The sequence below is a fragment of the Neophocaena asiaeorientalis genome, unplaced genomic scaffold, assembly GCF_003031525.2.
Source record: "Neophocaena asiaeorientalis asiaeorientalis breed wild unplaced genomic scaffold, Neophocaena_asiaeorientalis_V1.1 scaffold134, whole genome shotgun sequence".
NCBI classification, from domain to species: domain Eukaryota; kingdom Metazoa; phylum Chordata; class Mammalia; order Artiodactyla; family Phocoenidae; genus Neophocaena; species Neophocaena asiaeorientalis.
The window spans coordinates 31,502,790-31,518,382 of record NW_020185339.1 but is presented as its reverse complement, the minus strand read 5'-3'; the positions used below and the strand labels follow the sequence as shown (position 1 = coordinate 31,518,382).

The following is a 15,593-nucleotide window of genomic DNA, read 5'->3' as shown; positions in this document are numbered from 1 at the left end:
AATTAGAACTGTTTCCAAGTATACTATTATTAACTCAATTGGTTTAACAAATCTTTTTCTTCCCCCTCCCAGAACTTGGCCATAGAGTCAGTACACAGTTATGTTCTCTTTTTCATACTACTGATGAAATATAAGTTAGACACGGAACTCTGAAAACCCCAGTTATATAACAGACAATTAATTCCAATGTGCATAAGGACAACAAAGGATTTGAATGCAGCTAATGTTAAAAACATTTTTAAGATTTATCTCCTTTACTAATTTTTACACACTGACAAATTACTAACTCAGAAAATATAGCATGAGCAGTATGATAAATTTTTATTTCACGATTTCTAACAATGGGGCTCATAATGAATATTCAATATACAGTACCGTGATCTACTTGACCCAAAATGAATCAACATAATACATTAAAAGTCCCAAATTTTCCTGTTTCTTAATCATTAACTACCTATGAAGAACCTCAATAATATCTCTAACTCTGAAATTAGTTCAAAATAAATGAAACACAGGAACTAGAAAATGCAGTTGTAAATTTATTTCTGTCTCTTAAGCTATGAGACCTTGGCCAAGTTATAGAACACAAAATCCAAGTTTCCACATCTGTAAAATGGAAAGACACTGATATATCTGTTCTGGTTATCCCACAGGCTGATATAAGGAAGAAATTTAATAATCTATGTAAAAATTCTCTGAAAAATATAAAACACAAAGCAGAGAGAAGGTGTCATTATTAGTAGTAAATAGATATAATCACAAGAGGGTCAAGTACACTGAAGATGAATTACTGCATTTCTACCAGAAAAAAAAACTTAATCCATTACCCCGTTTTTTTAATGGTATGCATTTAAAATTTTTTAATCATAAAAGAAAAGCTGAATATAAAAAATTTAGAAGGGAATATACTAACAAAATTTGAGCAATACAGAGATGTTTGTCCTAAGTGGAGGAAAACACATTACTGTGAAATAATTTATGAAAGGCAGTATCAAGTCTTTAGACTAGGTGGAATGAAATCATGCTAGGGAACTAAAATACAATAATATTTAATACTTAGACTCACCTCTGCCCATTTAAGAATACAGGTCAAGCAGAAGACATGATTACAGCTTTCTGGAAAACCAATTTCCTTCTCTAACAGGCAACTGAGACATATTGGACATCTATCAGCTTCATTGTACAACAGACCAATGGTAGCAGTATTATCTTTGTTTTCTTCACCTATAAAGTAAAGCAACGATATATGCTTTCAATTTCTCCAGACCAAATGACTTATGTTTGTGGTGGTACGATGGACTAGATACTCTAAAAGGCCCTCCTTCTACAAAGTAATTAGATCTTAGATACACTATAAGAAACAAACTCCTTGAGCACAATAACCCCAACGTTTACTGATTTATAATTTAAGGGAGGAGTGAAAAGAATTTTTCATGAATTAATTTTAAAATAGGTAATAATCACATAGTTCAAATATTTAAAAGTAAAAAAAGGTTATAGTGACAAATCTCCCAAGCAAATCTACTCCCATCCATCTAGTTCCACCCAATGCAACAAGTAACAACTGTTGTTTGTTTTGTGTTCTTCCAGAGACAAGATAGAATGCACAGACAAGTAAATCCTAATATATATTCTTTCAAACCTCCTTCTTCACACAAATGCTAGAACACTATACACAGCAGTCTGTGTTTTTTGTTGTTTCAACCTATGGATGGAACATTCACCTGTTTTCAAACTTGGGCTATTACAAACAATGCTGCAATGAAAAACTTTTCATTTCCCATTTTTAATAGTGTATCTACAGAATAGATTCTTAAAAATGGAATTGTTAGACCAACGTGTACATACATTTGTATTATGAATAGATACTGCCAAATTATACCCCTTAGGGTTTGTACTAATTTAAACACCTACCAGCAATGTAACCAACACACAAGAAGTAAGCAGTGCTGGCTCAAAAGTAAAAGAAACTCCAAGATTCAACATAAAACAAAACAAAAATACAGAAATGGTCAGCTGAAATGTGACCAGTATATGCCAAGCAAATGGAAAAGCTGGCATTGCCCTGGAAACATGTCCATACTAGTGTTCAGATCTGGAGACTAACCTTAGGACCAATCCAGGTAGGGAAACTGATCCTAGGAGATTCCAGTTTTAAGCCAAGACCCTCAAATGGGGTTAAAGTGGTCCCAGCATGGGTTCAGAAAAAAGCAAATACATACAAATCCTCTGAAGGAAAGCATCCCTAATTTAGGCCCTCAGGATTCCACAGATTAAACAGATCAAATATGAGCTCATAATCAAACTTTACCAAACAGAAGAAAATACGCTGCCTTGAGTAAGAATCAGCAGAAACAAGAATGAGTTTAGATTTATTTTTATATTTATGTATTATATTTATTTATTATAAATTTATTTAGATGTCCACTGGCTTCAAATATCAGAACTTTCAAATACTACATAAAATAACTGAACAGCAATTAGACCCAGAAGAAAAAAATATTTGTGAACTGGAAGAACTGAAGAAACTACCTAGACCGTAAGAGACAGACAAGGAGATATAAAAACAGAGGTTGGGAAATGAGGTCAGAACAAAGTCTAACATATTAATTGAAGTTCAGAAGAAGAGACTAAAGGGCAGGCAATAGTTGAAGCAGTAATGGCTGGGAAATGATAAAACAAAAACATGATCCAACAGATAAAGGACACACAAGGTATACTAAACAGGAGTAATAAAAAGAATCCATGTTTAGAAACAAAGTAGCAAAACTGTACAATATCAAAGATGAAAACAAGATCTTAAAAGCAAAAAGAGGGAAAAGACAGATCATCTACAAGGGAATGACAATTAGGTTGAAAAGACATTCCTTGACAGCTAGTAAGAAAACTAGAAAATAGCTAAATAATATCTTCAAAGTGCTAAGAGACAAAAAAAAAAATTATCAATCCAGAATTGTATATCTTTCAATAGTTTTGAAGAGGATAAAATAAATACAAAAACTTAAGTTTACCACCAACAGACTTTCACTAAAGGAACTTGAGATTTTTTTCAGGAAGAAGGGAATGGAGAAAAAACCAAGGACAGTAATAATAAAAACAGAAAAATGTCATTCCTAAATCAGTAGGGAGCAAAACTTAAGAAGAAAAAGAGCAGAGCTCAATGAACTAAAAACTGACTGATCAAAAATAAGACAAGAGAATAGGGAAAAAAAAGGTGTGCACTTCTTATTTAGGCAGCTTATTTCACAGTTTAAGAACAACAAAAATATGTAAATACAAAAAACTCCTTGTTAACAAACAGTATGGAAACACTAACTTTTGCTTTCAACACACAAGCTTTATAAAAATTAAGTTACCTTCCATATCTTCATAGTCCTGATCTCCCACATTTAGGGTATATAGAGTTTTCTTCTTCATTTCTCCTTGAAAAAGGGTTTCCTATAGGATGAATTATAATAGAGAATTTTTATGTTTGCCTTGTCCCAATAATATATATATTAAAAAAAAAACCCAAACTGTAAGAAATTATTTTACACATAAAAAAACACAATACAAAACCAAGCCAGTAAATTTTCTGGATAATCCAGTACACTTTTATACTCCTTGCCACCAAGCACTGTCTTACTGAAAGAAGAAGCCTTGTATAAGTATTAAACAACAAAGACTAATGATAAATTTTTTGGTACAGACATAAATACAATCAGAGCTTAGAGAAAAGAGATCCATTTGGACTGAAGTTTTCATTGAAGTCGACAGGTTACATATGTTAAGGAGCTTAACACATTTAAGGAGCAAAACAGTATGAAGGAATAAAAAGGAATTTAGCTAGGCCAATCTGACAAATAAGAGTCAGTGGGTATAACAACTGACATTACAGAAATACAAAGGATCATGAGAGGTTACTAAAAGCAACTATATGCCAATAAAATGGACAACCTGGAAGAAATGGACACATTCTTAGAAATGCACAACCTTCCGAGACTCAACCAGGAAGAAACAGAAAATATGAACAGACCAATCATAAGCACTGAAATTGACACTGATTAAAAATCTTCCAACAGGGCTTCCCTGGTGGCGCAGTGGTTGAAAGTCCGCCTGCCGATGCAGGGGACACGGGTTCGTGCCCCAGTCCGGGAAGATCCCAACATGCCGCGGAGCGGCTGGGCCCGTAAGCCATGGCTGCTGAGCCTGCACGTCGGAGCCTGTGCCCCGCAATGGGAAAGGCCACAACAGTGAGAGGCCCGTGTAACGCAAAAAAAAAAAAAAATCTTCCAATAAACAAAAGCCCAGGACCAGATGGCTTCACAGGCAAATTCTATCAAACATTTAGAGAAGAGCTAACACCTTTCCTTCTCAAACTCTTCCAAAATATAGCAGAGGGAGGAACACTCCCAAACTCAATTCTACAAGGCCACCATCACCCTGATACCAAAACCAGACAAAGATGCCACAAAGCAAGAAAACTACAGGCCAATATCACTGATGAACATATATGCAAAAATCCTCAGCAAAATACTAGCAAACAGAATCCAACAGCACATTAAAAGGATCACACACCATGATCAAGTGGGGTTTATTCCAGGAATACAAGGATTCTTCAAGATACGCAAATCAATCAATGTGATAAACCATATTAACAAATCGAAGGAGAAAAACCATATGATCATCTCAATAGATGCAGAGAAAGCTTTCGACAAAATTCAACACCCATTTATGACAAAAATTCTCCAGCAAGGAAGCATGGAGGGAACTTACCTCAACATAATAAAGGCCATATACGACAAACCCACAGCCAACATCATCCTCAATGGTGAAAAACTGAAACCATTTCCTCTAAGATCAGGAACAAGACAAGGTTGCCCACTCTCACCACTATTAATCAACATAGTTTTGGAAGTTTTAGTCACAGTAATCAAGAAAAAGAAATAAAAGGAATCCAAATTGGAAAAGAAGAAGTAAAACTGTCAACTGTTTGCAGATAACATGATACTATACATAGAGAATCCTAAAGATGCTACCAGAAAACTACTAGAGCTAATCAATGAATTTGGTAAAGTAGCAAGATACAAAATTAATGCACGGAAATCTGTTGCATTCCTATACATGAGTGATGAAAAATCTGTAAGTGAAATTAAGAAAACACTCTCATTTACCATTGCAACAAAAAGAATAAAATATCTAGGAATAAACCCATCTAAGGAGACAAAATACCTATACGCAGAAAATTATAAGAGACTGATGAAATTAAAGATGATACAAACAGATGGAGAGATATACCATGTTCTTGGATTGGAAGAATCAACACTGTGTAAATGACTCTACCACCCAAAGCAATCTACAGATTCAATGCAATCCCTATCAAACTACCACTGGCATTTTTCACAGAACTAGAACAAAACATTTCACAATTTGTATGGAAACACAAAAGACCCGGAACAGCCAAAGCAATCTTGGGAAAGAAAAATGGAGCTGGAGGAATCAGGCTCCCTGACTTCAGACTACACTACAAAGCTACAGTAGTCAAGACAGTATGGTACTGGCACAAAAACAAAATTATAGATCAATGAAACAGGATAGAAAGCCCAGAGATAAACCCACGCACATATGGTCACCTTATCTTTGATAAAGGAGGCAGGAAGTTACAGTGGAGAAAGGACAGCCTCTTCAATAAGAGGTACTGGGAAAACTGGACAGCTACATGTAATAGAAAGAAACTAGAACACTCCCTAATACCATACACAAAAATAAACTCAAAATGGATTAAAGACCTAAATGTAAGGCCAGACACTATCAAACTCTTACAGGAAAACACAGGCAGAACACTCTATGACATAAATCACAGCAATAACTTTTTTGACCCCCCTCCTAGAAAATGGAAATAAAAACAAAAATAAACAAATGGGACCTAATGAAACTTAAAAGCTTTTGCACAGCAAAGGAAAAAATAAACAAGACGAAAAGACAGCCCTCAGAATGGGAGAAGGTATTTGCAAATGAAGCAACAAAGGATTTATCTCCAAAATTTACAAGCAGCTCAATATCAAAAAACAAACAACCCAATCCAAAAATGGGCAGAAGACCTAAACAGACATTTCTCCAAAGAAGATATACAGATTGCCAACAAACCAATGAAAGAATGCTCAACATCATTAATCCTTAGAGAAATGCAAATCAAAACCCCAAGATATCATCTCACACTGGTCAGAATGGCTATCATCAAAAAATCTACAAACAATAAATGCTGGAGAGGGTGTGGAGAAAAGGGAACCCTCTTGCACTGTTGGTGGGAATGTAAATTGATATAGCCACTATGGAGAACAGTATGGAGGTTCCTTAAAAAACTACAGATAGAACTACCATACGACCCAGCAATCCCACTACTGGGCATATACCCTGAGAAAACCATAATTCAAAAAGAGTCATGTACCACAATGTTCATTGCAGCTCTATTTACAATAGCCAGGACATGGAAGCAACCTAAGTGTCCATAAACAAATGAATGGATGAAGAAGATGTGGCACATATATACAATGGAATATTACTCAGCCATAAAAAGAAACGAAATTGCGTTATTTGCAGTGAGGTAGATGGACCTAGAGTCTGTCACACAGAGTGAAGTAAGTCAGAAAGAGAAAAACAAATACCGTATGCTAACACATATATATGGAATCTAAAAAACAAACAAACAAAAATGGTCATGAAGAACCTAGGGGCAAGACGGGAATAAAGACGCAGACCTACTAGTGAATGGACTTGAGGATAGGGGCAGGGGGAAGGGTAAGCTGGGACAAAGTGAGAGAGTGGCATAGACATATATACACTACCAAATGTAAAATAGATAGCTAGTGGAAAGCAGCTGCATAGCACAGGGAGATCAGCTCAGTACTTTGTGACCACCTAGAGGGGTGGGAGGGAGGGAGACGCAAGAGGGAAGAGATACGGGGAACATATGTGTATGTATAACTGATTCACTTTGTTATAAAGCAGAAACTAACACGCCATTGTAAAGCAAGTACACTCCAATAAAGATGTTAAAAAAAAAAAAAAGTCAGTGGGTGAAAGAGCAACTGTGTGTATATACTGAGAAGGAATGGGCATGTAAGCCAAGAAGTTCATCTGAAAGATTACAGTGAGGGTAATGAGAGTAATAAGCAGAGCAATATAAATCAAGTAGGGCTAGATTATAGACAGATCTCTAATGATTGACTGAGAGGTTTAGAGTCAATCCTATAGATTCTTCTGAGGAAGGCTGACATGAATATAAGCAATGTAAATGAATCTTTTAAAAGAATGATCTGCCTGCAAAACACAGAATGGATATAGAGCGGAGAGATTGGAAGCAGAGATGTTTGCATAGCTAGAGTAATTGGCTATGAAGTGAATAAAAAAGAAAGAAATTTTGAAGAGCTGAAGAATTTCTGACATTTGGCGACTAAATAAATGCAAAGGAAGGCGTAAAATATCATTTTGGCCTAGGGGACTAGGAAAATGGTGATTACAAGAGACAAAATGAGAAACAGAGGAAAGGAAATTAATTTGTTAGTCGAGGGGAACAAATTTATGAAGTAAAATTATTTTTTAAATCAACTCTTAGAATTCTTTCTTGAACTGATGCAAGACGAGTGATTGCAATGAAGTATTCAAATATATTTTGCAATATCTAGGCACAAGAAATCCCCAATTTCATCAGTTATGATTCTTCCATGTGTACATGAAGTAGTTTTTCTATTAGTTTGTTAAATAACGTACCCATGTGAGTTTCTACATTAAAGGTATGTACTGCCTAGGAAAATTCTGTATTAGATTAAATAAGGAGAAATGCAAAGGCCCATACTTCGATTCAAAACCCAAGCAGAAAATAAGAAACTAACACATACAAGAATAATTTAAAGGTTTTAGTAGGTTAAAAATTGGAAATTTGAGTCAGGACTAGAGTTACTTTTAAAAGGTTAATTCAATCACAGTCTACCTTAATAAAAGTAGATAGAATGTCAAGAACAAAAGGAAAACTTCCCACTCAGCCTACATTAACATTTGTTTTAGTTCTGGTGCTATTCTTCAGGTATCAGGTAACAACTTATAGGCTAAGGTAAATACATTGGCTTCTTTGAGTGTGATAAGCCAGTAAGGGGTTTAAGGCAGAGGAGGCAGCAAAGGGAAAAGCAGAGGCCAGCAAGCAGACTACTGCAATAATCTAGAGGGGGAGATGACAGTGGCTTGTACTAAAGTAGTAGCAAGGTTGATGAAAAGTGCTCAGATTCCAGCAGTTTTCAAAATACAGCCATCAGGATTTGCTGACAGACTAAATGCGGTGTATGTGTTAGAGCAAGATTCCAGGATTATTCCACAGTATTTTGATTTTAGTAATGATGGAATGCTGAGATAGAACACTTTTAAAAATATTCCGATAGTCACAGGTCACTATTCCACTTGGTATTTACTCAGGACAGTATCAATATCACTTGGGAACTTGCTACAAAGATGCCTCAGGCACCACCCTAGACTAGTGAATAAGAATCTGCACTTCATCAAGCTTTGTGCAAGATTCATATGTACAGTAAAGCCAACTTCCAAACTTAGCTGATTTTAGAATCATACTATGCCCCTGTATGAGCTATAATTGAGTGTAATTCTTCATTTGGGGAAATTCATACCACACCATCTTACCCCATTATCCTAACTACCTGAGAATTAAAAAAAAAAAAAATTGTAATTTTTGTCATAAGCATACCTGTGCTTATGACACTGTCTAGCAATAAAAAGCATTCAAATGTTAACCATTACTATTAATGCACATTTTCCATCCCAATCCCAGTCTTAAAACCATTAAGTGCCTGCCAATTAACTACTCAAAAATTTGATACTCCCTCTAAGAATGTTATTTTTATTTTCCCTTGAAGAAACCATAAGCAAGGCTATTTGTTAGTGATGTCAGGGTGGCAGTGGGGGTGGGGGGTGGAATTCGATCCATTATTATAGGCCAGCGGTCAAAAAACTGGCTGTTTCTGTAAATAAAGTTTTGTTGAAGAACAGCCATGCTCATTCCTTTATACATTGCCTATGGCTGCTTTTGCACTACAATGGCAAAGCTGAATAGTTACTACAGAAACTGTATACTTGGCAAAGCCTAAAATAATTACGATCTGGCCCTTTTCAGAAAACGTTTACCAACCCTATTACAGACTATAGAAGGCTGCCTAGTTTGGAGATGTGGCTCAGTCTTTCACTGCAGAGGGCCTGTCAAGCTTTCCTAAGTATAGGCATCTATTTACATTTGTATTCAACCTGTACTATGGCACAACAGCTTCTCATTACACATCTGAGTCAATGGTTCTGCAATGGTGTCCTTGAGTTTCTTTAAAAATACCCTGAAGGCTATGTGATTTTGTTGATTTATCTACATTTATTTTATCAATCTGGCTTAAACTATCATGGATATTTGCCCTAGTGCTTTCCACTTGTTCGCTTCAGAGTAAGGTTAAGGCAATTACCTCCTTCAGGTTAACAGTTATTTCCTTTCCAACTTCTTTGCTACATAATCAACTCCCTCCTGCTTCTAATATGTCCCTGTTAATTTTTAAATCCCTTGCAGAATGGTCCCTCTAATTTTTTTTCCTACCTGATTTCCACCATATAACACTCTTACCACACTTTGCAAGTAGACCTGTTTGCTTCAAGTGGGCTATTTTGACAAGGTTTTGTTTAGAATATCCTTCGCCTGGAGCTTTAATACCAGCACTCTTCAGTATAGATAGGAATGTCCCTTTAGCACTAGTTTTAGAAAAAAACTGCCTGGGTTCAAACATTAACTAGTCTGACACTTACTAGTAGTATGACTTCTTTAAGCCTGTTTCCTATTCTATAAAATGGAGATAAAACAGTAACCATTTCAGTCATTATGAAAATCAAATTACATAATCTCATAATCCATTTAAAGTGTTCAGACTAGCACAAAGTACTCAACAACAAACACACATGCACAAACACATGAATACCTCCCCACCGCAAATGGATTTTACGTATATCACAGGATTAAAACTGATAAATCTGTATGACTCTCAGATTTTCATTATAAAAAGGAAAAAATTTTTTTTTTTTTTTTTTTTTTGCGGTATGCGGGCCTCTCACTGCTGTGACCTCTCCCGCTGCGGAGCACAGGCTCCGGACGCACAAGCCCAGCAGCCATGGCTCATGGGCCCAGCCGCTACGCGGCATGTGGGACCCTCCCGGACCGGGGCACGAACCTGCGTCCCCTGCATCGGCAGGCAGACTCTCAACCACTGCGCCACCAGGGAAGCCCTGAACAAATTTTTAAAACTCCTGTAACTCAAAGAATATCCACATATAGAAAGAATGAGTAAAATGTTTACAAAATTTAAATTGTCAAATAGTTCTTCAAACGGAACTTACACAAAGATAAATAAGTTCTTTATTCTACATTGATAATATTTATCAAGATTCCTGTTTATCTGGAAATAAAAATGTTGAAGCAAGACACAAAATCTAGGACTCACAGAGTAAACAGCCCTAGGATTTTTGTATCCTATTTTCTACTTTATATAGATATAGGAGATAAAACACTAAATGCCGTAACATATGGCAACTCCAGCAAAAAAGAAGAGGTCATGTTTAAGTGAAGCTCCAACCACAACTTCCTAGGTGGTACCTAAGAGTGTCATTTAGTTTTTAATAAGTATACAAATATTTACAAGGCTTCTTACCCTTAAGATGCTTCAGGTCGAGCAGTCAGGTAATCGGTTTTCCATCAAACTTTTCTGGAGAGGGAATTATGAAAATTAGTCCTATTTCATTTCATTTTCACCTGGCTGCTCCCTTATTTAACTTGGGTACAGAAGAACGGAGACTAGCAAAGTATAAAGAAGCACTTATTACAGAGGGCCCCAGATGTGAGTATAATTTATCTAGAACGTAAAACATTTCGACAGAGTGACTATATGCCTGCAGATATGAAGACACACATATGTACTGGAAGCAAACAATAATGAAAACATTTTGTTCAGGGAGGGAGAAGCACAAGAAAGCACATTTCAGCATAAAGGAGAAAACCGACTGAAAACAGAGTCATGGAGAATTAGAAGAAAATCTACACCAACAAATACACATAGGCTTACCACCTAAGAAAGCAATTTAGAAAAAGATATACAAAAAGATATTTAAAGAGCCCAGAAATTCAACTATTAGTATTTCAATTACTTCCTGAACTCCAGATTTTAGTATCCTTAGCCAGTAATCACTTTTCTCTTTTTTTTCTCTTCTTTTTCAACCAGCCCCACACCGGACTCCCCACATTTCTACAGCCTGCCTCTTTCTCTCCTTCTCTTTCTCTATCTCTCTCTCTCCCTCCCTCCCTCTCTCTCTCTCTATTTATTAAATATTTAGTCAGTGCTCCATATTTTCTATTTATTTATTTATTAAATATTTAGTCAGTGCTCCATACTTTCTAGGCACCAACTAGACCTTAAGCACTGACACACCCGATAAAAACAAAAATCAGTAACAACAGAGTATAGCAGATGCTGTAATGGTGGTAAGCACAGGATATTATAGAAGCACACAGTGAGCGCTGATGTATCCTTGCAACATACGCCTTTGTAAAAAAAAGGCTTCCCAATGAAGACCAAATATATCTAAAATGTATTTTTCTAACCCCACCCAACTATTCTGTACCATTATAGCATTTCCATCCTTGAAGGACTCAAAACTGGGATTGTCAACTTGAACATGATAGTGAGGATTTTAATTTTTAAAACAAACGAAGGATATATGCAAACAGGTAAGGTGATTCTGACTATTTTACACTTCCTCTATGGGAGTGACTATTAGGAAAACATGAAACACACACTGTACCTGATCCCACACAATAAAGTTTTATCCCCAGAAAAAGCTTTTCAGACTAATGTTTAGACATATAGGTAGAAAAAAGTATCTTTTCTCTTTCTTCAAATTTTATAACATAAGTACATTTTCATACAATGATCTGAGTATGTTAATATCTAACTGAATGTAATGAATTAAAAAAAATAATTTACAGGTCTTTAATAAACAAAGTGTTTGCCCTTCAACACACCAATTTCTCTCTACTCATGATCACAAGTTACATATTTTTTCAACATCAAATTTTTTTAGTTAAAAATAAAACTCTTTGGCTTCCCTGGTGGCGCAGTGGTTGAGAATCTGCCTGCTAATGCAGGGGACACGGGTTCGAGCCCTTGTCTGGGAGGGTCCCACATGCCGCAGAGCAACTAGGCCTGTGAGCCACAACTACTGAGCCTGCGTGTCTGGAGCCTGTGCTCCGCAACAAGAGAGGCCGTGATAGTGAGAGGCCCACGCACCGTGATGAAGAGTGGCCCCCGCTTGCCACAACTAGAGAAAGCCCTCGCACAGAAACGAAGGCCCAACACAGCAAAAATAAATTAATTAATTAATAAACTCCTACCCCCAACATCTTCTTAAATAAATAATAAAAAAATAAAACTCTTAATCAGAAAATAATTCAATGGAGAACCAACAAATTAGGATATCTCTTTACAAAAACAGCAACAAAATTTTCATTCCTGCCAATACTTTCAATTTCACCCCAACTTTATAAATACCAACCAACAGTAAAACTGAAATGGATATAAAAATCAATTTTTGTTTTATTGGATTCATTTACATGCTGCTATGGTCTTAATGTTTATATCCCCCCAAAATTCATGGTGAAATCCTTATCCCTAAAGGTGATGGCATTATTAGTAAGGGGGGCCTTTCGGATGTACTTAAGAGGGTGGAACCCTCATGAAAGGGATTAGTGCCTTATAAAAGAGGCTCCAAAAAGATCCCTAATCCCTTCCACCATGTGATGATTCAAGGGAAAGTCTGAGACCTGGAAGAGGGCCCTCACCCAACCATGGTAGCACCCTGATCCTGAACTTTTAGCCTCTAGAAATAATTTCATTCTTTTTTTAAAAAATTTATTCATGTTTGGCTGTGCTGGGTCTTCGTTGCTGTGCGCAGGCTTTCTCTAGTTGCAGTGAGTGGGGGCTACTCTTTGTTACAGTGCACGTGCTTCTCATTGCGGTGGCTTCTCTTGTTGTGGAGCACGGGCTCTAGGCACACAGGCTCAGTAGCTGTGGCTCGCAGGCTCTAGAGTGCAGGCTCAGTAGTTGTGGCGCACAGGCTTAGTTGCTCCGTGGCAGCTTCCCAGAACAGGGCTCGAATCTGTGTCCCCTGCATTGGCAGGTGGATTCTTAACCACTGCACCACCAAGGACTGTAAGGCCGGATCTTAACAAACAGCACCGCAAAACAGAGGAAAGCTTCAAGTGAGCTTTATTAGGGAGCGCTCCCAGGCGAGGTTCACTGGTCCGAGAGAAAGGGGGCCAGAGAAGTCGCACCCGGCGAGGGTTGGGCAAGATTTTATAGGGGAAGAAGGGAAAGGGGTGTGGTGAATCTGGGAGGGCGCAGGGTATTCCTTATTTGGTGGTCTTTTCGGGTATCCTGGGGGACCGTTAGTCCCGCCCCTCGAAAGGCGGGAAGGCTGGGCCGGGTTCAAAGTCCCCAGGTCAGTTCCTGGAACTGGGTGGTCCGGAAAGTCTCCAGGTCAGTTTCTGGAAGTGGGTGGTCCGGAGAGTTTCGGTCTGATGCAACCTGTGAATCTGATTGTGTTCCCCTGCCTCGGGCCTGTTGGCCTTACAGGGACGTCCCAATTTCGTTCTTTACAAACCACGCAGGTTTTGGTATTTTGTTATAGCAACCCAAACAGACTAAGACACATGCTCTGCTTTCAGTTTCTGTTGCATATCAGGCCCTGGAAATACTTTCTATCTAGTTCAGTTTTTGACAGGGTTATCAGTGATTTGGTTGCTTGTCAGCAGTTGATCAACAGTAGCAATTTCGAGGAATCTTTTCATATTCAACTTCTTCATTCTAAACCTATATCCAAAAAAAGGCTTGTTTTCTCAGCACCATTCACTGATGAACAGATAATCCTATGTCTTGTAGTTTACCAGGTAAACTGAAAATAAAGAACCTGAAGTCACCCATATTTATAGGTCTTGTAATAAAACCAGCTTCATATATCGATCCAGGAAGTAAAGATATGCCTTCAAAATGTCTCTAACATTCTTACAGTGTCTGCAACAGGAAGTGAGTGCCAAAAGACTCCACTAATATGAAGGATGTCACCTCACACTATGCTCTATGATGAGCAATAACCTAATCATTGAAATGAATCATTTTTAAAAAAGGTTAAAACGAATAAAAACTAAAACATTTCCGAAGTGAAAGGCAAGCCAGAAATCCTCAGGCAGAGAACATAGATTAAATTGAAAATAGGAAAAGTTTTTCAAATGTAATATAATTTTGGTAAGAGTTCATGAAAACTATTCTATTACTCTAAAAGAAAAATTAATGTTCCCATTTCCTTCTACACTTAATGTAGCATCATCTCCTTGACAAAACTTGCACTGTTATACATGGCAGGATCACATATATGTTGAAAAAAATAAGATATAATTGACAAACCATATTTAACTACAAAATAAGGAGATTCAAGTTGCCGTGACATTCTAAAACAGATAAGTGAGACTGGGAAGTTTCCATTCTGTGTAAAATGGAATAAGCACGTTCTACCTTGTTAATCTCACTGAATGAAACTATAAAACCTAGACAGAATAAACTGAGCAGCTAACTGAATATTAAAAGGTAAGCAATAACAGGTAGATTGGGGAAGAGCCCGAAATCTGATATATTATCAAACTGGTAGTGCGTTTATAATTTCTCCCCCATCCAATTTTCCCTCCAGGCTGGGCTTCATGAAGCCTGAAACCTATAAAGTGACCACTAGTGAGAGAGAGAGCAAGAGAGAGAGAGAGAGAGCGCGAAAGCACGCACGTGCACAGGCTAGCACTCTAAGAAAAGCCATCTAGCTCTGCCCAAGGAGTAGGAAAGGGGCCTCCCAATACTCAAGAGTGAAGGAAATCTTTTTTTTTCTTTCTGTTCTTCATTCCCCATGCCCCAGTTCCCAAGCAATCCTGTGGTGGCAACAGTGACAGCAGCAGGGTCAGCAGAAGCCTAAAACTCTAAGGGAAAGGTACCATACTCGCTGACTGAAAAACTCTAGGCTAATCTCATTGATTTTTCTCCCGTCTTCCTGTCATTAGGCTCCAGATGCAACTGTGGAAAGTATACAGCACAGTGGTGTAAACAAAGACTGAGCTTTCTAGCCACAAGACAGAAGTGTGTGGGGTGGGGGTGTGGGGGTGTTCTAGGGATCTAGAAAATACCATGGATATAACAGAGAGGAAAGAGCTTGAGACAGTAACCTGTTAAGTTGTTCAAAATGTCCAAAATTACTTGGCATACAGAGAACCAGGAAAATCTCAAACACTCATGGGAAAAGACAACCCACAGAAACCAACACCAGGAAGACACAGATATTACAGCATTGGGTGAATTTTCTGACAAAGATTTAAAGCAGGTAATAAAAATGTTCCAACAAGTAAAATCAAATACTCTTGAAACAAATGGAAAGCTAGAAAATCACAGCAAAGAAATAAAGTGCCGCCAAATGGAAATTTTAGAACTGAAAAA

At 37.4% G+C, this 15,593-nt stretch overlaps 1 protein-coding gene across 4 annotated transcripts in view; it reads right to left on the bottom strand.

Annotated features, from left to right (window-relative positions):
- The window catches only part of SCAF11 (SR-related CTD associated factor 11), a 73,214-nt gene that overhangs the window by 40,557 nt on the left and 17,064 nt on the right, over positions 1 to 15,593 (bottom strand). For 3 of the 4 annotated variants that reach the window (XM_024736415.1, XM_024736413.1, XM_024736416.1), the window contains exons 2-4: positions 10,722 to 10,775; positions 3,357 to 3,438; positions 1,067 to 1,224 (exon numbers count right to left, since the gene is read on the bottom strand). In XM_024736415.1, the coding sequence (XP_024592183.1) occupies positions 1,067 to 1,224; positions 3,357 to 3,417 (219 nt within the window). In that variant the 5' untranslated portion in view covers positions 3,418 to 3,438; positions 10,722 to 10,775. The remainder of the gene's footprint in view (positions 1 to 1,066; positions 1,225 to 3,356; positions 3,439 to 10,721; positions 10,776 to 15,593) is intronic. The other variant, XM_024736414.1, reaches the window with a different exon arrangement.